Raw genomic sequence first — 26,174 nt, 5'->3', positions numbered from 1 at the left:
AAACTACATTTTCCACACAGTCACTGTGATCATGAAACTACTTCCTCATGTAGCTCTCCTTCAGCAGTCTTTGCTCAACCCACTGTGCACAAGGCTCTGGATGAGGCGAGTGTGGCAGGGCTGTCTGTCTGCCTGCCAGCCCTCTGCAGACTTCAGGATTGGCTGCGTAGCGGTCCTCAACATCAACCATAGTGTGTTGACGGTCGATGGAAGATTACATCGGCCGTGGACAGCAATTCGGTCTTGCAGAGGTAAGTTAAGCAAACATCGTCTTAAATTTCGTTGAAGTTTTGCTTTTGTGTGATTGTGTGGAGAAAATAAATAGCTTCACTTAAGCGGAAACCGTGACAGACGAGTTCGCTGTACAAGCAGAAAGAAGGAGAATTGTCATCTTTCCGAAAGCAGCTGGGAATGATTTGAGCAGAGATGGAAACAACTGTTTATTTCAAGATCAGAAGAGTAGTTTACACGCTTAAAAGACGACTTTAAGGCACTTGCGGGGATCTGGCTGGGACTTTGGGCACAGGCCAGGGTTTTTTTCCTTCTTCATTCCACCCACAAATAGTGCTCAGTGTTGGTTTGTGTTAAAACTTCCGATTTTTCATAGATCATGAAGATGTAGCTCGTCTCTCTTACAGTTAAGCTACACATAAGGCATGCGTTTCGTGTTGCGTAATTGTAAAGAGAGCTACAGGCGTGCGGGGACGGGCTGCAGTGTTGGGTTTTATTTTCAAAGAGCCTTGTAAAAAGCAGGGGCCACTTGTGGCAACACACACACACACATACAAAAATGCACTTGACTACAGCTGCACAGAAGAGATATTAGGCTGAAAGCGTATAACGCGAGTTTGTGTGCGTCCACAACCTGTTTGGCAAGCAGTATCTCTGCATGCACTTACACAGACAGATTCATAAACCCGAGCTAGTACTGTAAACGTTTAGTTTATAAGGCTACTTACTTTGAATGGAGGAATGGCGACAACACATTAATCAAATGGGGAACACAGTACTGCTTCCCTTCTCTGCAAGGCCTGGAGAGTCACCTTCACAGTTTAGCAGCCACTTTATCTGACATTTCTTAGCTCCAGTCTGACTTGCATGGCTTTATCAGTAGTTTAAATCAGTTGACTTTTGCTTTCTTTCCACTGTGTAGCTTTTCTTGATATTGTGTAATATCTCACCTGTTACTGTTGTTCAAAAAACTTTACGTTTTGGTGCCTGGGTAGATAACTTTTTTCAGATATGGGGAGTCGGCAAACATGCTGGTATAGTTCGGGACACTTGACACTAAAAGGAACACTTGTAAATTAACAAAGTATACATTTCGTTCTGAATGGTGTGAAATTGACTTGAATTCAGTTTTCCATACTGAAGCACTACTGAAATGCTATTTGTGCATTTGCCAATATGTAGCCACTTCTTATTTCTTATATCCTCAGTGTATTAATTCACCAAACCTCCTGGTTTGTCCCAGACCTCTCTCACTTTATTTACTTAATTGCATAATGTATTCAGAGCATTAGTGCACCAGTAGCTCCAGGGATGATGATCCAGTGTGATCTGTGCATTTCATCAAAGCAATGTCTAGAAGGACAAAAGAATAGAGTAGGCTGTAAGTATCTGGGATCTTAATGACTCATTTTATTACCAAAAAAAAAAAAAAAAGGTTTTAAATGCCTCTTTTAGAGGGGATGATGTTGTCGTGTTGTTCCTGGAACTATGGCACCTATAGAAATTTGTTTCTTCCATTAGGAAGTTTTGTTAATTTAAGATTATTAGAGATGCTTTTAAACTGAAACCATTACCATACAAGCACTCATTGAGCTTTGTTCCATCCTCAGTAAGAAGCAGGCTTTATTGCTCATAAGTAGAGCCTCTTGAAATCTGCAGTGAAGTCAAGTATCCTTAACTGGGGAAATGGAGTGTATTCTTGTAATTACTTTTAACTGAGGACAGTTTAGAGCACTTTACATTTACCCATGCTGCAAGAGCGCCTGTATCAGCTACTGGGATAATGTTTGGATACATTGTGGGGGCTCAGGGTTAGGATTATGTGTCTTGACCTTTAGTATCTTGCTGAAAGTTACTTGACTGCGTGAGTGAGGATGACTAGAAGTGGTGCTTTTTGGGATCCTGAAACTTGGAAAAAATCCAATACTTTCACGTCAGTGCCATCACATCAGCTTTGACTTGACCTTTTTAAGCTTTGTCTATTAAGCGGCCTAATAAGGTAGCTGTGTGTAAATATGTGGTGTTCCTGTGTAACCTTATTTTGGACTGAACCTGTTACTTCTCTGGATTACAACCTTCAAAAAGAGCAGCACTGTGTAGAAAGTTTTGTTCTACTTTATGTCCGGGTTTCATTAAAATCTTTTGAGGTTTTGGTCATTGCACAACAGAGGGCAGCCTCGTGAGTGTGCTCATATCGCCCCCGGTTGTATTTCATTCATGTGCCTCGTCACAGAACTAGTATTAGCTCAGAGTTCTTTTCATTCCACAGTGCGCAGTGGGCCGAACCCAGCGTCAGGAAGCGAGGAGCTTCCACTTCTGTCATCTCCTAAAATAACTCAGAAAAGACATGTTCTAAGAAACATCATACCATTTCCTTCTATGAAGGCTATGATGTGAAAAGAATTGCACCACTGTTCAGATGCATTTGTGTAGCATGTGCGGGTAGTAGTAAAGCCAAAAATCTTGTTTTTTGTGCTCTGCTCGGTTTCCTGTGTAAAGCATGTGATTCTGGCACCACAGTGTCCGTCCAGTACTGAAATTCATGACCATGTGCTTCATGTGCCATTAATGTAACCAGCCAAAGCTATAAACAGGCAGAGTCACAAATGAAACAATGATTTATGTGGTCAGGAAATGCCAGAGTGGTTAAATTCCAACGCTTGATTAGTATTCCTCCAATTCAATGTCACTGTGTCTATTCATTCTGGTACTCTACATTTTTTCCAACTGCATATCAATCATGGGATAATTATTTTAACTTAACAGATGTACAAGTTAAAGTGTTTCTTCAAATAAGCATTAGCTGTTGTATATTTTCCGATGTTTTTTCACACTATTGAAGCATTTAAGTGACACAATTGTGTCATCTCTGTTTAACCTACACTATATGAGTCATATGTGGTCTGATGTGTGATCACAAAGCATCTAAAGTGACTGAGTGGCCTGCAGGCAAGTTCCACTAACACTCATGTGACTGTGACATACAGCAAAGGATGAGTCTCTTCTCTTCTCTTCTCTTCTCTTCTCTTCTCTTCTCTTCTCTTCAGCCTAATGAGTCTAATAACAGTGTTTGATGTTTGCATCTATATTAATACCATATTTGAGGTTGTGTGTTGAGATGCAAAAAAAATCAATACACATTTGAACCCAATGACATTCCTTCCTGAACTCTATTGAGACAGTGGACCCTCTTCAGAAGAGGGGTCACTGTCTATGGACACAGGGAAGTTAAACACCTTCATAATTCTTTGTCTTGGTCCAATAAGCATCTTTATTCTCCTGTCTCTTGTTTAAAGCAATTTCATAGTTGTAAAAGGCTTAAAAAAGCAATATTATCCTAAAACAAAGAACCTAACGCTACGTGTTTGGTTTATATACATTTTGTAGGTAAGCCTACGTAGCGGTTTGATTTCCATTTTTGTATTCGCTCTTCAACAGTTCCTCTTTATTTTTTCACGTGCAAGTCTAGTGGTGTTGAACTAAGTTCAGACTGTCTTACATGCCACAGGAATACCTTTTTATCAACTATGCAATTGTGTGGGATCGTAATGGTGATAAGTCTATCAGCTGACACATCTTTTTCTTACAGTTTTCCTTCCTTTCTTTAAATATTATTCACTTTTTATATATTACTCTTCCAGTCTTCTCAAAGCAATATAGACTGCAAGCCGCATTGTCACATTAATACCACACTTTTTGTGCACTAGGCTGCTGTGTAGTAGATTTATATGCTGCTGCTTTACACCAACACCTGCCTTTATTTTGTCATATTACATTTTTACAACTGAAAAAAAAAATCCACTCTGGAACCTATAGACTTATCCATGTTTGTATTGGTGATGCACTGCCAACATATTCCCCTTACATATATAAGTGCTGATACCTCAGCCAACCCACCAACCCTGGGTTGACTTACTGAGTTGTGTTACCATTCAGCCTGACAAAAGAAGTATAAATGAACCTAGATACATGTTTCCAAAGATAAGGAAAATATATCCTGGGTATGTTGAACTTGCTTTATAGTACATGCTCTAGGTGTGGTTGTGATGTCAATGGTAATAAAGAGGAAATACTGAGACACAACTCCGCTCAGACTTTGAATCTGATAGGGCTGAATATGCCCGAGACACAACAAGAGTGCCTGCTGTGGTTGTGAAGACTACAGAGATGGTGTGTAACCTTTTCAAACTCATATTACAGCAGCGGGACACTTAAGTTAATTTAAAATTTGACATGCCACAACAAATACATCAAATACAAATACAGCAGCATTTCCTGTGGAAATGTTGGCATATGGAGTCATCCACTTGCTGTTACGAGCTAGACAAAAAGATTGATAGCTCTCTCATATCTGTTAGTTTAAGATCAAGCTACAACCAGCACCGACTTAGCTTAGTACGGAGTGGAAACAGGGAAACGGTTATCTTTGCTTTGTCATAACAGAACTCGCCCACAAACACCTGACTAATGAAAACGTGTCTGGTATGAAACGGTGCAGACAGCCTCTGTTCTATAGGGAGGTATAAGAACAAAAATGTGACTCTGTTCCTTTAAAGATGCATTTTCCTAGATTATTTTTGAGATTTACTACAGTTGCAGCCCAAACTGATGATGCTGCAGTGACTAAACACTGCAACATGATGTAATGGGAAAACATCTTAGACATAGTGTTGGTGCATAGCAAAAAATAACCCGTGCATTTCCAAAAAAGTCACACACTGAAAGATACTTAATACTTAATCTCTGGATTCAAAGCTTTAAGACTGTTTAATTTTAGCAGGATCTGTGCAGAATGAGTAAAAATACACTAATACACACTGCATGCTAAAGTATTGTAATGTAAATCACCATGCTATTGCTAGGGATGCATTTAAGCAGGGCTAGAAAACATTTTCTGTTGATCTCTTAAAGGTTAATGTTCTTGTGTTTCAGAATGTTTCGAGGAGATATAGAGGGATGTTTGTTTTTTGAATGCTTGCTTCATTCTCAGTCATTTATCAGTCCCATCACCTGCAATGACTGTGTTTAAATCTGTGTTTGCTTTGTTTGGGTGAGTGATGATTTAACAGAATAGGCATTTCTTTGATGGATTAGCCAGTTGCAACAGTCTCCGTTAAGGGAAACAGTGGCCTTTTATATGGTTAACTGAGGTAACTACCCAGACGTGTTTTTTCCCCTCACTGGAGACTCGATTCTGGTAAAGAAAAACAGCTGAGTACATGAGAATAAGCCAAGGTGTCTCCTTAAGACGCTGCTCTGTTGCTGTAGTTGGATGGAAAGCGGAGACATGAGGGAGAGTATTGAAGTGCAGCTGACGGTGGCTTGGCAGACCGCCTCTGACTGTGTGGTGAAGCAGGAAGTTTGACACTGAGAGCACAGGAAGCGTCTGCTGTGGAGCTATGCTAACCTTTATGTCCAGCCACATTATGGGCTGGAATCAATCAATTCACTTTCAGTTAAATAACAGCTGCACCTGATATTCTGTCATTAAAAAGCAGGAAATGGCTTTCTGTTAATATATGTATGTGTGTATGTGTGTGTATGTATGATTGATATATATATATATATATATATGTATATGACACAGTCATGTCCCATTCACCACACAGCAGCTGAAGACACCAAATTGTAGCAAAAAAGAAAATGTTTTGGTGTCATCACTAGGCTTCAGTTTGCAGGATGCAAAAAGACTGACAAAGATGTTAATGTTCCTAGCTGGTTCATCTCAGTACTCACTTGACTCTACTGCACTCAGGTGTTGCATTACCAAAGAGCTGTTAATTTTATAAAATATATAAAAAAATGTCTCTTGATAATAGTGTAACATGTATTTATCAATTAGTGAAATTGCCCATTAAGGCCACCTTTAGAAGCTTAGAGCTTAAACAGTCGCACAAAATAACACTGCCTTTCTATGTAAAGAAGTATCGAAATCTGGTTGTGCAGGAAGGTCACTGCAACCAAATAGGTCATCACATCTTGTAAACTGAGTGAAGAGCAAGCGAGCGAGGGAGCGCTAATTCCTCTTCTCTGAGGTTTCACCTTTTTTATAGTCGCTGTTTGTTTCACACAAAGTGTGCAGATGATCTTTACTTGAAAAGAACGTCCTTTAAAACATGAATTGCAATGCTGATGAACTACTGCATTTAACTTTTAAAAGTATAATATATTATAGATACATTACTTCTAAAAACTCTAGAAGGACCTTGTTGTGCTAGATTATATAACAAAAAATAACTTTGCATATTTCTTCTTATTTAGTGAATTTTGCTGCCTCAGTGTACGATTGCATTCTAATGATATTGCTGGACTCCTACCTGGATGAATAACCTCCACAGAGGTCAGATATTTGCTGGATTTCTATTGGCCCAGACTTCTTTTTAAACTCCAGCTCCCCTCCCCCTCCACCAGGTGGGGGAACTGAAAAGAGGAAGTGGTGCACGCTGTATGTATGCTCTGTATGTGTTTAAGAGGGACTTCTCTGAATATGTGATATGCAACTTTAGAGGAAGTGGAATCAAGAAGTCCTACTTGGTAATGAATGTGTGTTGAAGACTTTTAGATGCTACTAATCTTCCGTTTTTTTCCGTTTTCAGCTGTATGTGGCTGCTGTTCGCATTTTGCCTTTTTATGAGGAATGAGCTAAGGTGCTTTTTCTACTGTCTACTGAATATACTGCTGATTCTTCTATGGACACAGATTGAGTAAGTCCATTCACTTCTATGTTCTTTCCACTGTTTTGCGTCACATTAAAAAAAAAAAAGACTCTAAATCAGCCTGAAGTCTGTTGTTAACCTGGCGGCCCCTTTTTTGGAGTAGTTTAGTTGAAGTTATGAGCTAAAAAATGATTTGTTCCTATGTTGAGGAAGTTTGAGGGCAAAGCCCAGTCTTGGTTAAAGCCAGCTGAGCATCCGTTAGAATTCATTTCCTGGATTCTTTTAGTAATGTGAAAGTACATTGCATTGAGAAACTAGATAAAACAAATACATTAGGTAATGAATGCTGACTTTTTACAACATAACACTCAAAGTTTAGGTTCTTCAAAAGCAATTAGATGGATAAACATAACACATTGACTTCCTGGAGTTGTTAAGCCCACATTAGCAGACTTGCTATATTGTACATGATGATGATCTCACCGGGCCCCATTTAGCTCTAGCTTATTGTGGTCTTTCGCTGTCTTAAGCCTGGTCTTCACCGTAACAGGTGAGTTACTTAGTATGCTGCAGATTCAGCATACTAGATCAATTTCTTTGCCCTGAAAAGGTCTTTATTAGGTTTGGATTTATGTTCAAGAATATCATGTTTAACAAGGATATCAGTTTTGATGCATTTAACTGAATCTGAGCACAAAGAATGTGAAACAGCAGTACAACAACACAGTAGTTCAGCTGGCAATAATTATTAAGGCAATAGCATAACAGAAACACCACCAATATGCAATCACATGTTTTCAATGCTATTTTCCGGTGTATTTTTTGCATTAGCCTTATTTTGTTTCAGCTCATTGAGCTGTTACTCAGGAGCCTACATTTGTATTTGCAAACTACAAATGGGCCTTTCTGCTCTTTGAGGATTAATGATCATTGTGAGTTTATATTCACAGTAATCCTCAAAATTCTAGCAAAAGATAGATATGCATGCCTACATCTTAGATTATCATTATTATTATTATTGATTTTTTTTGCACCAAGTAGCTTGACTGTCAATTCAGTATGTTATACAAGAATATTATATATAATAATATAATGTTTCTCCTACTTCCCTGTTATATTTTCTAACATATGTTGTTAGAAAGTATCCAACTGTTTTTGAGTTTTATCTTCACTTGTGTGGTCATCTCCTATCTGAGTCTTTTGTGCATGATCTGTTTTTAAATGACATGCTGCTGCCCAAACAGTGTCTCTGGAGTCTATATAGCCTTGAGGTGACTGTTGTAATTTGGAACTATATAATTAAATATAAACTGAAACATAATAACTACATGTCCAGTTACTTTGAAAGCCCTTGCAATCTGGCTGTTGTGTTAAAAGAGGTCTTTGAATAACCAACTCTGTGGGTAGTTATAGAATGTACCATCAATTTAAAAAACATAATAATATATATCTCTTTTTTTTTTATTTAAAAGGACTGTATTGAATCATCCTTCAGCCTGCTTCAGAAAAAACACACATGATGAATCGTAAAACAAAATCTTTGAATGGTAGACAAAGTCAAGGTAAATACATTGTCTTTTTTTGTAGGAAGTGGTGTAGGTATGGAGGAAAACCAGAAAAAATGGTAAAAGTGGTTAGAAATCACATCACGTCGCCGAGTGGTTTCATATGCCTGTCCAGTCTATATTTGTCTTATGTGAATTTTGTGCAATAACCTTTTTTCCTTTTCTGCTTAAATGTTGTCTGTCTATATTTCAATGCACGTAAGGGGAAAAACACAAATCCACAATACTTACAATAACGTTTTTTGAAGAAAAACTTAGGTGTTTTTTTTTTTTTGTTGTTGTTGTTGGAGGAAGACACATTCCCATCACAAACTATTTTCAGCTTTTAATTCTATTTTGGAGAAATGTTTGAGAGGTAAAATTACCCTGCTGAGTCGAAGACTAAAACAGCAGCAATGGAACCACATCTGTCAACATACAGCTGGTGTGTGTGTCAGCGGGTGTGTGTATGTGAACACACCACAGGATGTTAGCTTAGCCACTCAGCACTGTTTCTGCTTAGTGTCAGACACATTTATTACTACCCTGGGCTTCTTGTAAAGTGTATAATATTACAGTTTTCCTGCAGCTCATGTTTAAAATCACCTCACATTCGGATCCTTTTGGAATTGGCATCAAATTTTTTGTTCGATTTCCAATGCATGAAAATGTTAAAATAGTAATTTATAGTTATAGAGTTAAAATTTTTGAAATACAGAAAATGTGTCTGATTTGTCTTATCGTTTATGGTAACTTAACACTCACTACTGAGCCTGTTTGCAGCTTGGGTGGAGTTGAATGAAAAGTGATTGCAGGCTTCCTCTTAATGATAAGCCCGCTTCCACCCAACATGACCCCTTTGAAATTATTACACATGCTTATACTGACAAACAGCTTTTTAAAAAATAGTTTATACACAGTCTTCCACATTTCTTTACTTCCATATGAATGTAGAATCAATCTTTGGAAAAGTTACTATTTTGGCCATTCATCTGCACGTAATCAAAATGTTGAAGTCAGTTTGAGATAAAATCAGCTTTTATTTATTTATTTATTTATTTATTTATTTTGCCTGTCCCTGTGTGGGATTGTCAATATTTGTCAATGCCATTTCCATAGAGAAGCACTGTCCACCCTCCCACCCTGCAAGCATAATGCATGGCACAAACGCAAAAAACACAACAGCTCTTATCAACATTACAGATGGAGAGAAACGCACACTGGGGAGTTCATTTCCCACGTGCAGGAAAAGAATAACAAACAATGTATGTATTAACAGTGTGGGAGCCTTGTTCACATACAGTGATGAATGACTTTTGGCTCACGGTAACGGTGAATACAAGTGGATGGATACCAGAATACCAGCTATATTATCAAGCCATTAAATGGTCCTTGTTTCTTCTTTACTTGTTTCTTTTTGTCTTTGTGCTAACCTGTTTGTTCTTGTATACGTGTAAAACCGAAGTGCAATTTGTGGAAAGAAAAAAAATAACAAAAGGGGGGCGGATTCCTGCTCTAATTCACGAACCACAGCGTTCCTGTATGCTCTGAAGCCTGATAGTGTTTGTTACTGCTGTGCATCTAACATTTGTGAACTTTAATATAATCAATTTTAGAGCTTGAAAATAAAATCACAGCATTTACAATATTGTGATGTATTTTTTTTAATTAATCATTATGCACAATATTCTAAATGCCATACATTTCTTTTCAGACATTCACCATCGCATGCAATAATGTAAATGCTTTAAGATGCCAGAATTAAATTTCCCTTCCACTTAGCTAATTCCACTTAGCTATTTGGCTAGTTGTGCCATTTAACTTTAACAGTGAATATGAAATAATGTCAAAATACAGGAGTGCAAATTTCTAAGCTCCATAAGAAAACGCTCAGCTTTGATGATGGACTTTCTGGCTTTCATGTGGAGCATGTCATGTCACCCCTCTTTTATCCAGAAAGGGATAGAGGTGATTCTGTTCAATTAACTGAGAACAGTAGTAGACTTCTGAAGTCTAAAAGTTAATGTGTTAATGTATGTGAATGTAATTCACTCTATAATGTTATTTTTACAGTGCCAGGCTTTAACTGTGAATGATGCAGTGAATCACAGTCAGATTAGGGTTATTCTTGCCACACAGAAGTGTGGCTGCTCCTTTGTATCTGCACATCATAGCTCCATCGCTTACGAAGCCAACAACCTGTGCGCGTTAACGTTTTTTCAGAGACACCCTTTAGAACAAGAGTTTTCAACTTTGGGATATCACAAACAGCAGCCCCGAGGTATAACGGCTATTTAACAAGTTGAAAAGAAAAGCTGCAGATCTGATCTTTGTAGAGAATTATTGCTGATCAGGCACATTTTAGACTCAGCAGCCTCTTTGATCAGAAATATTTTTTTAGAATTTTTGTGACGTTCCTATGAAATTTGACACTCTGAATCCTTTTAATTCCTCTTTTCATTAGATAGCTTTCTTGTTGAAATGGCAACACTATTATGGCGGTATAATAAAAAGTCCAAATGGTATGGGAGTTAGATGGTCCTGTATATGCAGTGCCATCTCTTCTGTTTACAGACCACAAGCACTCAAAGTCAATTTCTAATTGTATTGTGGTTTGCGACATAGACTATTTGAAGATATAGTGCTAAAAATCAGAGGGTTTGTGGGGGTTGTATTCCTACGAGCTGTAATACATATTTTTGCAAAGGCTGTAGCATGTAGACTGGGGGGTCTGCCCATCCATTTTCACAAAACAGACAGAGATACAATCCCTCTGCTTTCTCTCTTTATGAATAGACACTTCTCGCTAAATTCAAAGAGGTTAGATGTGTGAGCATGTATGTCAGTTTGTATGTGCATGCACGTGTGCACAAGTGTGTATGCACGTGAGTCATGTATGTCAGTTTGTATGTGCATGCACGTGTGCACAAGTGTGTATGCACGTGAGTCATGTGTGTTGGTTCAGTGCAAAGATGCCAAGATGAAAGTATAATGGGGCCGATTAAATTTAATGTGTTAGTGGGAAAACACTTTGACTGGCATTCGGTTACCGATAACTCATTGCAGCAACCCCAGCCAGTGGTGCTTTGGGGACACATAGACGTGACTTAATAAGCTACCAAAATGTGATGTTTCCATTTTAGGGAGCCTTCAGTCGGTAAAATGCATCAAGTTAGCGAGTCACCAAGCAACGAAATGTGGAGATCTTAACAAAAGAACAAACTTTGTTCTTCTTCAGGGTAGAAGTCACAAAGTCTGTGCTTTGTAATATGAATTTGTGTATGTATGATTTTACTTAAGCAGTAAATCTAATGAGGATGTGGAGCACAGGGGGTTCAGTGGCGGGATGAAGAAGCCTTTTTATGACCATTTGTAAACTAAAGCATATGTTAGAGGTTGAGTCTGTGTTTTCATGGAGTCTCTTCAAAGTCCCTCAAATCTTCCTCCCTGCTTCTCCCGCCTTGCTCCTCTCTGTTTGTCAAAGGAACCATTGTGAAGTGCTTTGCTAATATTAGGCTATGTGTGAGTAAGAGAGAGGGAGAGAAGTTTTGTAGCGCATTTTACCATTTCATCACACAAGCCTGCTTCCTTCGGGGAAGTTGATGTCTTTCTGCAGTTAGTCAGAGCTGTTTCAGCATTATTTAAAAATGCAGCTAGCACACAGCTCATAATGCAAATTAATTCTTGTTTTGTTGTTGTCACCTTAAATAACTTGCATGCTCACTTTCAACTATATAAAACCAGAAAGGTGGTTTTAACCACAGCTTCACTCCCTTGCCAACACACGAGAGTGGATGGATTGTGCATTGAACACAATGACCAGTTGTCAGCAGTGAATGCACCCAACAATTAACTGCACTCTTCAGATATTGCACCAACTGACATCACACGAACTGTGTACTAGGGAACTGGCAGGTGGAAAATCATTCAACTATGTCGGAAATTTGCATTCTCAAATGCATTCTGTCAGGTAATCAGGGTTCAATGCATGTGTGAAAAATGTCTTTGGTAATCCTGACGCTCACTTACCAGTCTTCTATCTGCAGTTGTATCAGTGTAATTTCATCACTGGGAGAGGAAATGAGTTGATGCAGCAGTCTTGGTATTTGGCAACTTAGCCTTATTTGGAGAAAATTTACTACAGATAAAAGCAAGATCAGACATCCCTTGGTTGTTAGTCCTTTACTGATTACCAGGATATCATGAATTAACCTCTTACTAGTAATCTAATTTATCCTTGCGCTGTCTACTGTGATTTCAATGTTATTTTTTTTCTTTATGTAGCACCAAATCACAACAGCAGTCACCTCAATTGTAAAGCAAAGACCCTACAATAATACACAGAAAAGGAATGCCTTAAAATAGCATTCTTTGTAATGTCTTGGAGGGCAATTAGGGGACTTCTCTAGCTTCAAAAAGAAATCTGTTGTATAAAAGTCTATAGACCAATAGGCTTAGGGGCTCACTCATGAGTTTCAACTCTTTTTGAATACTGCATAATGTTTATTGTATGATTGCAGGTTGTATGAGCATAAAATCACACAGTTTACCAGACATTTAATTTCAGTTTCTTGAGTTTTTCAGTCTCATCCAACCCTCATCACAGCCAAACGCCAAGATGGATGAGGCTTCACAGCAGGACTTCACTAAGCACTAGTAGAAATCACAGTTGTGTCTCTCTCAAACAATGTCTGGTGGTAACTCAAAAAATGAATTGAATTTAATAATTCTGTGGGGTTGGCTTGGGCCAGCTTCATCTTATCAAGACAACTTGGACAATTCTATGTTTCAAAATTTATGGGAGCAGTTTGTTCAAGCATGCCTGTGCCCCAGTGCACAAATCAAGGTCCCTAAAGGCATGGGCTGGGTGCCTTTAGGGACCTTGATTGTGGAAGAACTTCATTGGGTCGCACAGAGTGCTGACCTCAACCGCACCGTACACCTTTGGGACACATTAGATTGCAAGTCAGGCCCTGTTCTACAACATCATTATCTGTCCTCAAAATGCTTGGGAATTCTGGATGAATGAGTAAAAATTCCCACACACATACTCCAAAATTTTGCTGAAAGCCTACCCGGAAGAGTAACGGCCTTCATAACTGCAAAAGTTACTCCACCTATTTAAAGTGGATTGTCCTAAAAGGTTGTGTAGAAGTGTAGGTGGCTTCGTACCTTTGTCTATGTATAATTTCTATGATTATCATCTACTTGTACCACAGTAGAAAGCGCAAGGATAAATTACAGTATATTGCAAGTATCAGGATATAATGCTTGTCTTCAAAGCCAAATACATTGCTACTGTAAGAGGAAAACTCGTTTAAAACAAATATATATGTCATTAACTAACAGGTTAGTTTTTCCTGTTTATCAGTGTTGACAGAGCTACTCTGTGATCACAGAGGTTAGGTAAGCTCGGGCACAGTAGGCAAGAGGTCTTTCACAATCTTCAAAAACACCCCACATGAACTGATACATTATATTTCCAAATAAATGTTATACACTGAATTTTTCAACTCTGTAGTTTTTAAAACAGAAATATTTCGGAATTGGTGAACATCTTTGTGCACCAACACTCAATTTTCTTCTCTCTTTACTCTTCACCGAATCTGTATTCTTATTACTGCTAAATATGACTAAAGAATGTATGAAAGGAACTGCAAATGAGAAGTTTCCAATTTCTGAGTGACTTAATTACTTGAGGTGGTGTGATATACAAGCCCTGACACTGATGCATGTTTACGGTACATGCTGTCCTCTTTAGACTCTGTTCTCACTCAGTGTTTTATCGTTTGTTTCTGCAGCATTTACAGGCTTTTCCTTGCTCTACATTGAGAAATAACTGCCTAATGTTTCAACTTCTTACTAATAATCATGTTGAATATTATTGTTAGGCGCATTGTTTTTTTGTTTTTTTTTGCTATAAACATGTTCTTTTGTCCCTATAACTGATATACAGTTGTTATAATGGAAGTAAATTTGTATGACATTTGCTGTATCCCTATAACAACCCCAGTACGAGATGGGGATCATTTTTGAAGACCCATGTATGCCTTAAAATAAGATTTGTGTTGCTAGCTTTAGGAAGCAGACAAAATCTAAACTTCACTTTTCACTGTTTTGAGACACTGAGAGCGACAAAGAACGCAGGAACCAGTGAGACTGGGCGATAGGGAAAGGGCATTGAGTGAAACTGTCCGAGACTGAGAAAAGAAGGCAGATAGTTCATGCAAGGGTGAACATGAAGGCAGAAAAAAGGAGGAACATGGGGGTTATAAACACATGCAGGGTGTGTGTGTGGAGTTGGGGTGTGGTTTGGCGATTCACAGTTGAGAGAAAGAAAATGAGGTAGTAGAATATCAAAATGATGCGTGGCTGCGATGTAGAGGCATCGGATGGCAACCGGATGGCTGCGGTTCTCGAGGCGCATCGTGACTTCCTGTTTGTCAGCAGCATACAGGAAGTAAGAGGCCCCTTGAGGATGGTCTTTTTTTATGCGTGCAAATAAAAATGAAGTGAGAACGTGAGGTGTGTATTTTTGTGAGATGAAACGGTTGATATGGATAAATACAAGTGAAAGTTAGTCAATAAGGTTAAATGCCTTTTGCCTACTGTACGTGGCCTCGCCTAACCTCTGTGATTAGAGTAGTTATGTTGACACTGGTAAACAGACAAACCAATGAGTGAGTTTGTTATTTGCATTCAGACTAGTTTGCCATTATGATAGCAATGGATTAGGCTTACAAAATAAATATTATATTATTTATATATTCATCTTTGGAGTAAATCAGTAATCGCAACCCTGCCTTGATTGCTTCATGGCTTTTTTTACATCAACCTTTTTTTTTATCAAACAGGTAATTTAAACTATCCACTCAGATATCGACTCAGAAGTCTTGTTCATTTTCAGTTTATTTGGGGAAGTGCCAAATGTGAGTGACGCACTGGGTTTCTGACATCATTTTCTCTGGTAGTAAACAAGTCTTACTCTTTACTGGAATCTTAGAGTCCTTTTCTCATAGGGTGAAATGTGACTGGTGACATGGCCACTTGCATTGGTGTAGTGTTCTGGATACATTGCATTACAGACAGGGATTGCATTGATTTGCCTCATCGATGAGAGTTTACATTCAAGAGATCCAATTGAAAAGAACTTTTAAACTTAAGCACATAATGATGGAGCCAATCAAGATCCAGCTCATTATTTTTGTTTTTCTTTGCCATCCTCATGACACAGTTACTGTTATACAAACACACAACTGTACTGAACATTTCTATCTGACTTAACTCTTGAAATGCAGGTAAACCAGTATACTGACATGACTACACGTCAGCGGTCACATAAAATAATCTTAGATTCATTTAGATACATTGGTATCTTGTGATAGGTTAAGAAAAACTGAATCTCTCCCTCATGAAAAACCACGCATAGTGGATGCTTGAAGCAAATGAGTGTAGCAAGTTCATAGTTCTGCCTGATGTTAGAACAGAAAGCTGGTGCACAGCTTCATGGACATGAGAATCAGTGGTCTGCAGCTGTTTCTACATCAGCCATGTTCAGTTTGTTCTTGAGCTGCATGCATTCACTATTCACGTACTGTTTTTCTTTCCCCTATTTTCTTCTCAGTGGAAAAGAGCAATGGTAATGAGAATAATAGCAGCTAATACATTATCACAGTCACAGGATGGTGTGTTAATCATCAGTATTTTATTATAAGCATTATAAACACTTGGACTTCCCATTGGCATTTACACAGAATGAGCCCTTGTAACATTGTCTTCTGGCTTTGTAAAAATAAACTCTTTATATAGATTTACAACACTTTTTGAAGCTGTGGTTACAGGAACTGAACACTCAAGTTCCTTAGTGATGAAACATTTACTGTCAGTTTGCCGTTGTTTGTGAGATCGATATCAACTGATTTGTTGTTATGACCTGTTACTCCTCATATTTCTGGTAAAGAATATTTCCTTCTCGAGCGATCTTGTCTCCGTCGTTTACTTTCAGTTCCTCCAAGAATTCAACATAGCATAAATACATGACATTATAGTGCAAAGGGTGATACATTTTCCAGTCAGAACCACTTTTATTAGTAATGTTTAGTTAAAAAAAGACTCGACTAAAGAGGAAGTCATATCATAGAGAGCCTTTGCTGCTGTCTTTGCAGTTGCTGGACTCCCCCACTGATTTGTACAGCAGGCTAAAACCCAAGTGGAGCTCAGATGTAGTGAACGGGCACCACCACGATAAATGATTGTGATGTTGTGCGATCCCTGCCAGTCAAACAAAGTAACCTACAGTTTTTGGGTTTTTTTTGTTTTTTTTGTATTCTGCATATTTTCAGACTTCTCACCAAATTTAAGGAAATGAAAGTAACTTTCTTTAGCCACTGTTTTTTGTGTGCAAAATATATAGACGCATGCACTTCAGTGCAGTCAACTCATAGTATCTACTGTACTTGTCATTAGATAAACTACAGCTTAAAATACTTTAAAAAGGATTTCCTTGTGGTATTTTTCTCTTCCGTTAAACAGTTCTTAGCATCCATATGTAGTTCTATCAATCCCTGCTAGTCTGTGAATGACAGAGATTTTGCTAGAGAAATGATCATCAGTGTGTGCTTTTGCTGTCTGGCACGAACATAATGAGAACTGTTACTTCCACACCAACATTTTGTAGTTAAACCTTTTGGTTTGTGGAAACTAGTTGAGGAAGTCAGAGAGTAACTCACAGCACAATACTATCACATCAAAGCTATTTGTAATGTTGCGTTCCTGTGATATTTGAAACACGAAACAGTTATCTGTAATCTACACACATAAGCCACACTATTAGGTACACCTCGCTACGTATTATATAGTTGTGGCAAATTTGTCAGATGCACATCCAAGATGCAAATCTTCTGTTCCACAACATCCCAAAGGTGCACTGTTGGATTGAAATCTGATGACTGTGAAATAAATTTGAATACAGTGAACTCATTGCCATATTCAAGCAGCCAGTCTGAGATGATTTGAAATTTGTCATCCTGCTGGACGCAGCCATCAGTGGCTGGATGGACAATAGCAGGTTGGCTGTGAAGTTTAAACAATGCTCAGTTGGTACTAAGGCTCTAAATGTGTACCACCAACCTGAACCACTGGCCAGATTGGATCCATGCTTTCATGTTGGTTAAATTCTGACTCTACCATTTGAATGTCATAGCAGAAATTAAGACTCATCAGACTAGGTAACTTTTTTCCGATATTCATTCATGCAATTTCGATGAATTGGTATGAATCCTCAGTTTCCTTTTTTTAGCTGACCTGAGTGGCAACAGGCGTGGCCTTCTAGCCCATGTGCTTCAAGGCTTGCTGTTAATTTAAAGATCCTCTTCTGCTTACCTTGGTTTGTAAAGAGTTCTTATTTGAGTTACTGTTGCCCTTGCATGAGCTCAAAGCAGTCTGGCCCTGGCATCAAGAAGGCATTTTCTCCCAGAGGACTGCTGCTCACTGGAAACTTTCTCTTTAGGGCCATTCTCTATAAACTCTAGAGACGGTTGTATGGGAAAGTCATAGTAGTTCATAGGTTTCTGAAATACTCAGACCAACCGCTCTGGGACCAGCTGCCATGCCAAATTCAAAGTCACTTAAATCACCTTTATCACTCAATCAGATGCTTCGTTTGAACTCCAGCTGGTCATCTGTTTCATGTCTACATGCCTTAATGCTTCGAGTTGCTGCCATGTGATTGGCTGATTAGATTTTTATGTTAATGGACAGTTGAACACGTGTACCTAACAAACTGGCGAGTAAGTGTATCACAAAAACTGTGTAACTGAAGGAGAAAAAAAAAGTCCCTAAAAAGGTAAAAAGCAATGGCAATCACTACATTGTGATGTCAGCAGCATACAGCATTTTTGTCACTATTTTTGTGATTCAGTTTTGTTTGCCGTCTGCCATTTTTTTTTACTGTCTCTACCATCCTGTGGTGGAGTCATGAATAATATAGTCATCAGAAAAGCCTTTAATTGATAAACAAATTGTAAGAGGAAACACAAATGTACTGCAGTGCAAGCATCCTGCCTCATCCCTAATGGGACACTGGGATGCTTTAAGAATGCAGTCTGCTGCTTAAGAGGTCAAAACATAATTCAACATCAGCTTGTTTTCCCTGTTTTTCAAGAATGTCTGTGATCTGTATTCCAGGGTGCGGCATCCAGTGCAGATAGAGTAAAACAGAGGAAAGCAGAAGATGCCAGGACCACCTCCACCACCGCCACCTCCAGCAGCTCCCCCTCCCCCTACTTTTGCTCTTGTGAGTTTTTGTTTTCATTTATCTAAATCAAGCCAGATCTGTTGCTCTGTTCTACTGAGCTAGAGACATCTTGTGGCCATATAATGTCATAACAAATTTTTTTTTTTTTTGGTTATTTTTCATTCATAGTTTCATCTACATGGCCTGTCACTTTAAAGTTTAAGTAATTTAAGAAATAACAGTTTTCTCTTTCTTTCACGGACTGTTTATCCATCTCTCTATAAAATGCTATAAAGTAATGTAGTGTTGAAAAGCTTGCTCTAGAAATTTAAAAGCTTTTTTTATTATTATTTCAAAAGGAAAATGCTATTTAATTTCCAGAAATTAGTCTTTTGTGACAGACTAAAAGACCACCCACTTTGAGGCATTTGACTGGTTGAAGGCATGGCAGATAGCAATCAGCAGTGATGCGACCAGCAGAAAATGGGCAGTGTAATTTCTGCCAAGAATTTGAAGGGAAAAGAAAGCTTAAATATGTATTGAACACTGGGTAATAATGAACAGTATCATCCTTTGCTGAGTTGCGTTGTCCAGTAATATCTGAAAAAGAAGTGCAGGCATGTTCAAAACAACAATATTAATGTTAGATGTATTGTAAATCCCTTAATCAAAAATATATTAAAATAACTTGTAACCTTGATTTTAACCACTAACATTTTGCTTTAATGTTAATTTAATGACATCTTTTTCCAATTAAGCATAACTAATTACAATTACATGTATTTCTCAATTTGCTAGTGGCTTCCCAAGGCTGACAGTGTTTGTGTGTCTTTTTCAGGCCAACACAGAAAAACCAAATCTAAGCCGTTCAGAGCAGCATGGAAGGAGTGCTCTTTTGTCTGATATTGGTAAAGGAGCCAGACTAAAGAAAACTGTTACAAATGACCGCAGTGCACCCGTATTTGACAGTAAGTCGATGTCATTTCAGTGACTATTTCAGTTATGATTGCAAAGGAGAAATAATGGGAGTTAGTCATATTAACTTAGTCACAAGTAATGAGGAAATAATATGATTCAGTAATGAATGTCCTCCACATGTCGCAAGAATGATTAACTCAATATTTGTTTTTGTTTTTTCTATCAGAACCCAAAGGAGGAGGAGGAGGAGGTGGGGGAGGAGGAGGAGGAGGCGGGGGAGGAGGAGGAGGTGGTGGTGGTGGGGCTCCTGCTGGCTTAGGAGGCCTGTTTGCGGGTGGGATGCCAAAACTGAGATCTGCAGCGAACAGAGACTCCAATGGTAAAAAAAAAATATGATACAAAACAATGACAAACAACAAAGAAAATTTTGTGCAATCTCGTAGTTTATTTTTCCGTTTTGTTCTCTGTCAGACTCGGGACCCAGCCGAGGACCCATTCTCCCACCTGGAGGCCGATCCGGTGGCCCAAGCCCTTTTGGTGGTGGTGGCCCAAGCCCTTTTGGTGGTGGTGGAAGCCCTAGCGGCGGACCACCTAGACTTCCAGGAACCCCTGCTGGTGGCCGTAGCAGTGCCCCTGATCTTCCCAAGGGCCGCCCAGGTTTTCCATCCAGGCAAGACTCTCCAGGAGGTGCTCCTCCTCCCGTACCCAACACACCTCGACCTGCTCAGTCCTTCCCATCTCGTGGGGGCCCACCTCCACCATCACTCCCCACAGGACCAAGGCCGGGCCATGGATCTCCATCTGGACCACCAAGCATTCCATCAGGGAGGCACGGCCCTCTTCCTCCGCCACCAGGAGGTTCCACACCAGGCCCTCGAACAAGCTTCTCCTCGCCTCCTCCACCTTCAAATAGCAGCAGACCTCCCTTACCACCTGCTCCAGGAGGGAGGCCCCCACTTCCTGATGATCGACCGCCACCACCACCTGCCCCTGGAGGACACCGGCCATCCATACCACGTGACATGCCACCTCCTCCTCCTTCAGTCAACTCCAAACCTTCTCCGTCTGTTGCTTCTTCCTCACCTTCGCGTCCCACACCCGGTGGGGGTGCACCTCCTCTTCCACCAGGACGTCCAGGGCCTCCTTCCTTACCTCCCACCCCAGGAGGAGGTGATGACCCCTCACCTCGTCTACCCCAAAGAAACAGCTCGCTCAACAGGTACTGACAAAGTTTTATCTGATATGCCACCTGAAATCTGTTAAATCTTAATGGATGACTGCAAGAAATAAGAAATGCAGCGGTGCATTTCTTATCAGACAATGTGAGCATGGTATCTACTTTGGTCGACATGTCAGAGTTTGCATAGATTCAAATCTAATAGCTGTTCTATGATGCTGCAGTTCACACTTCATGCAAAGGAACCAGTAGCTTCCTTAAAAAGGCCACTCACAGTTTGAAAACTTAAGTTGAATGTTGATAAAATCTTCTTTTTTTTTTCTCGAATTTAATTTGGCTTTAAACTAAGATGTTTCCTAGTCTAGTCACAGTCTAAAACATACATACCACTAAGCACTTACTTTAGCTTTGGAAGGTTCCTGTTGCTACTGAGGTGGGAAACCTACTGTTAAATTAGGTGTTTGCTTTGCTATTAAGCAGTAGGTAATCGTCCCAAACCACAAAATAAATGACAAACAGATAAAGCAAAATTAAGTACACAATAAAATAGCAAACTTGCAAATTGCAAGGAAAAATAAAAATAAAGCTAAACTACCTGTCCACACCAAAAAACACAAAATGTGTGTATCTATAAAAAAAGTTAAGTCTACCCCACCCCTCAGCTTTCAGGATGATCTGATATCGTCGTGTTGGTGTTGTTGCTGGAACAACATATTAAATGTTGCTCCAGGATCAACATTGCAAGTGACCAATCACATTGTTGTGACGTTATTCTTTGGCGCGCCAAGCCATTCGTGCATTTATGAAATTCCAATGTTGCAAGGACAATATCAATTCTGCTTAGTGTTTATTAAAGGGTTAGGGTTAGGTAAAAGTATGATGTCACAACATTCTGATTGGTCACTTGCAATGTTGATCCCTGGAACAACATTTACTATGTTGATCTGGGAACAACACCAACACGACAATATCAGATTGTGCCAGGTTTCATCTCTTAGCTAAACTCCACCTGGTGTCTGCTTACAACATTGGCTGATTTAACAGATGGCATTCAAACATTGCTAACTGTGGAGAACAGAAGGAGAGGTGCACACAGCAACATCCAAGTTTGTTTAACTAAAATGGCAAAAGTGACTGGGGTGCAAATCTGAAAGAAGAGCGATTAGTGCTTGATGCTCTATGAAGTTAAATCTGTATGTCGTATTTCAGATATGCAGTTTAATCCTCAAGGTTTTAAAGTAGTGTGCACAATGATTTATATTTCCTAAGGGATGTGTGCTTAAAAAATAGGGATACTTTAAAAAGGATTAACATAGATTAATATTACATTTATCTTCGCCAGCCATAGTCCAGCACCACCACCTACCCGGTCAGGACCTCTCCCTCCTCCACCAAGTGAGAGACCACCAGCTCTTGGAAGGAACCAGTCATCAGTACGCTCGGGTAAAAAAAAGAGCTCACCTGTTAATTGAACTATGAATTACTGCAGCATTCTAATTTTATATTAGACATATTTATGATATAGCATGCCCATTAACATCAAAAGTTACTGGATTTTATGCCACTTTGGATCATTTAACATCCTATTGTTTTTTCTCCCGCTCCAAAGGCCCTCTACCTCCTCCACCTCCTGCAGGTCGACCTATGGGACGGCCAGGCCCAGAGCCCCCTCGTGGTGGACCCGGAGGCAGGCCTCCCCTTCCTCCTGACAGGCCGGGAACAGGAGGTGGGTTTCCTCCACCACCACCCATGGGGAATGGTTTCCAAAACCACAACCAAATACAAGGTGAGAAAAACCTTTAATATGTCATTAAGGTTTATTTGAGTAGTCTATAAAATAATTTTGCTACTTTATGGCAAGAAGATGCAAAAATAAAGAGGAAAATAGCACTGAAGTATGTCGAGTCTGTTTAAGGAACAACAATAAAATCCTAAAACCAGCACATAAGCCCATGTGTACCAGTGGTTACTTTCCAAACAGAAGAGGCTAACTCTGACTTCTAAAGGACTTTTTCAGACGATAGTCTTCAGCACTGTTTTTAAGACGTAAAGTCTGTTATGTTCAGTTATGGCAAAAGAACTCACTCACCTCCGCTGGAGTTGTTTTTACTCCTTTAACCAAAGTAGTAAGATTGTAAAACGAGTTTACAGGGATCCATTTTTTAAAATTACATTTTTAGTCATGTTTCATCCAATTCTAAACAAATACAATATCCTTTATACATATACTGTCATAAAGCTAAGTCATTCTCCTGGAGAAATTAACACTGACACCTTCATTCTTTCCATTAATAGATGAGTGGGAGGGTCGGTTCAATTTTCACCCAGTGTCAGACCTTCCTCCACCTGAGCCCTATGTGCACTCCCAGAAGACCTACCCCAGTAAGCTTGGCAAAAATGAAAGCAAAGGTGAGTTCTGCATGTTATCTGCACTCAGCATCGTTAGATGATCTTCATGCAGTTTTCAGTTTGCTTAGTAACCTGTTAAAGACACTGACAGACCAGTGCATAACATTACATATTTTAACATTACTTTGGACATGAGCCACTTGATCCACAGTCCTTTACAGCACAAAAAACATCAGAAAAAAGGAAAGAATACAAAACAGGAAAAAGTGATGCTGATTATAACATTAAAAATAAACGATATATTATTGATTTAATATATTCAATGTGAGATTACAATCAAAGCAAAGTAGTTTATCAGCATTCCTTTATGGTTTGTAAATTACTTCTGAACTGACATCTGAAATTGTAGCTCCTCATTTCAGCCCAGGCCACGTTCTGGTATCAGTCCTAATTGTGTTGTCTGTGGCCTATTACTACTAGCCTCAACATTAATTTATCTCTCTTATAATCGTCTGCAGTACTTTTCCGACATTTGACAATAACTCCCATTTGACTCCCAACATCAAAGTTTGCTGTCCCTCCCAGTTCATTACTTTGCTTTTGTAATCTTCTTTTCAACAATCAATCAATGTCCCAACTGTAAAATGTCACAACATTCAGTTTAGTTCTGTTAAGTCTTTCTGGCTATGATCAGACTACCCTACAATCTTTAAGCATTTGTGCACCATTAAATTAAAAATATTGAACTCACTAAAGATTTTGGCTGATATTTACATTATATTAGTCCAAACTTCCAAACAAGTGGGAAAACTGTTTTTCTGGATTGTCAGACACTGCCATCTGGTGGAGGAAAACATGCTCTGTTACTAAAGAAAGAACTAACTTTGTGTGTCTTTGATTCTTTGCAGGTTCTGGTAAAAAGGAAAGAGGAGCACCTCCTCTTCCTCCTATACCCAGGTGAAGATAAGATGGAAACTATCGCAACACTTGGAACTACCCCCTTTGTCTACCTGCCCTATTTGTCTTTTTTGTTGCGCTCATTGTGCTTTGACCTGCAGCATGTAGTTCAAGTAAGAACTGCAACATGTAAGATGGACCTGAAATACAGTTGTCCAAAAGAAGGACAAACTCACAATGTGGAGTTTACATCATGTGCCTCTGTAACAGCAGAATGACACATTAAATGACCAAAGCATGTTTATATTTTGGTACACTTTGTCTAGGTTTACAACCATGCTGTTTTATTTGGGTGTCCTGAGTCATAGCTGCCTCATGAGCAACAGTGGTTTCATGACCCTTTATGCACATCGACTTTATTCCAATAACTTATTTAGTCTTTGCTTCCAATGTTTGGATTGCATAAACTGCTTGCTAGTTATTCCATTCTTATCGACCAACCAGTTACACTTTTGAAAAGGAATAGAAAAGCATACTTGACAAATGTGGCATGTAGCACATGTGACTTTCTGGGACTATTTATGGATTAAAACGGATTAAAAATCTTATGACTATATTTTAGTTCCAGGATTGTTGTGTAGTGCAAGGCTTCTTATGCAATCAGTCATCTTATACAAGTGTTGAAAAGCTGCAAGCTGTTATTTTATGAACCAGTGTTTCCCTAGTGCCTTTTCCATTCATGATTGTACTTAAGGTTACTTAAAGGAATTAGCTAGGGATGCCTTTTGTGCCTTATGATGCTTATGCCTCATCTATTTGTTAAGTTGGAACAACTCTGGTGACGTCAGTGTTGAAACAGAAGCATTGACTACCAGATCATTTAGAACAGAGGTTCTCAAAGTGGGGTTCAAGAACCTTAGGGAGTCCACAACTTAAAGGTCCACAAAATAATTTTCTTTAAAGAATGTGGTATGACTGAAAATTCCATACGTACATACGGGGACCATTTGCGCAACTACAAAAAGCATCATTCCCACATTATCAATAAAACAGTTAGAACATCAGTACTATATCAGCGTGTCATACTTACATAGACCTAGACATGGAACCAAAGTGTAAAAGGCCTTAACTTCCAGGCTCCACTGCAGAAAACACATCAGGGGGAACATGAATGTCTAATTTGCCAAAACCACATGTGCCTTAACAATGTGCATCTGTGTGTTTCTGTTGGAGCCACTGAATGGTACGTTTTTTTGTTTGTTTGTCTTTTACAGTTATGTGTGACATGAGCTTGCTTCTAATGTTTATGATTGAGGTGTTAAAATAAATTTTGTATGGGAATATGGCAACATAATTGAACTGATTTTTGTTTTGCATTTTTTTTTGTTTTTTTTGTCAAAGCTCCCTTGACTTAATATGAAGGTCATGTGTTTGTATCAGTATGATTTCAACAACCAATATTGAATGATGGTATTATTTTAAGTTATGTTTAAGAACTGTGCAGTATTATGTGTTTGCTTCACAAAGCACTGCTTTAAAACTGTCCTGTATACATGATCCATCATGTAGGGATCATGTATACATGATGGATCGTACATATACAGTACATGTATGGATCGCGTATGATCCATATATATGATACATGTATGGATTTTGAAACCTACATGTCAAAAAGGAACTCTTAAAGACAATCATACACAAACTTATTTACTTTAAAACAATGCTTTATGTTCTTTGCTTGGGGGTGAAAATGGAGCGCTTTTATTCTGTTATGCATTGTAAGTAATTTGATATGACTGTACAATGATCATGTGATAAAATGGGAACGATGCATTGTAGTGGCAGGATCCAGATGAAGTGACTTTTCTTTTGTATTGCCAAATAAAAATATGCATCTTTTACATATCTGTGCAATAAAATCAGCAAATACATTCTTCTGAGTGAGATCAAAGAAGGCATTGTCTGTTTTATTGTTGTTTTGTTTTGTTTGTGTCTTCTGTAACATAATTAGGCAGAATTATTGTATGTGCAACTTTCATTACCCAGCAGTATGACTGATTATTATTTCACATTGTGTTACTGCAAGTGCAGGCTCGATCTCAATCTCTTCTTGAGCTGCAGAACTTGGGAGTCGTCTCAGACATTTTGCTCCTTTGGCATAATTTATC

The 26,174-nt window shown here is 38.9% G+C and overlaps 1 protein-coding gene across 3 annotated transcripts; it reads left to right on the top strand.

Moving 5' to 3' along the window:
• Positions 1 to 87: 87 nt before the first annotated feature.
• On the top strand, positions 88 to 24,189 carry wipf1b (WAS/WASL interacting protein family, member 1b). Of its 3 annotated transcripts, XM_040053542.1 has the most exons (10): positions 88 to 251; positions 6,828 to 6,935; positions 18,617 to 18,725; positions 19,504 to 19,633; positions 19,810 to 19,962; positions 20,055 to 20,802; positions 22,103 to 22,203; positions 22,370 to 22,546; positions 23,056 to 23,169; positions 24,018 to 24,189. In XM_040053542.1, exons 3-10 carry the CDS (start codon positions 18,663 to 18,665, stop codon positions 24,068 to 24,070), a joined length of 1,539 nt encoding a protein of 512 aa, XP_039909476.1. In that variant the 5' UTR covers positions 88 to 251; positions 6,828 to 6,935; positions 18,617 to 18,662; the 3' UTR covers positions 24,071 to 24,189. The 3 variants fall into 3 exon arrangements, with proteins under 3 accessions (XP_039909476.1, XP_039909477.1, XP_039909478.1); XM_040053543.1 differs by lacking the exon at positions 6,828 to 6,935; XM_040053544.1 differs by lacking the exons at positions 88 to 251; positions 6,828 to 6,935 and adding an exon at positions 5,800 to 6,765.
• The last annotated feature ends 1,985 nt before the right edge of the window (positions 24,190 to 26,174 follow it).

This window comes from Simochromis diagramma, unplaced genomic scaffold, assembly GCF_900408965.1.
Source record: "Simochromis diagramma unplaced genomic scaffold, fSimDia1.1 OVJJ01000596.1, whole genome shotgun sequence".
Lineage (NCBI taxonomy): Eukaryota > Metazoa > Chordata > Actinopteri > Cichliformes > Cichlidae > Simochromis > Simochromis diagramma.
Note: the sequence above shows the minus strand (reverse complement) of the source record. Positions and strands in the feature narration are given on the sequence as shown.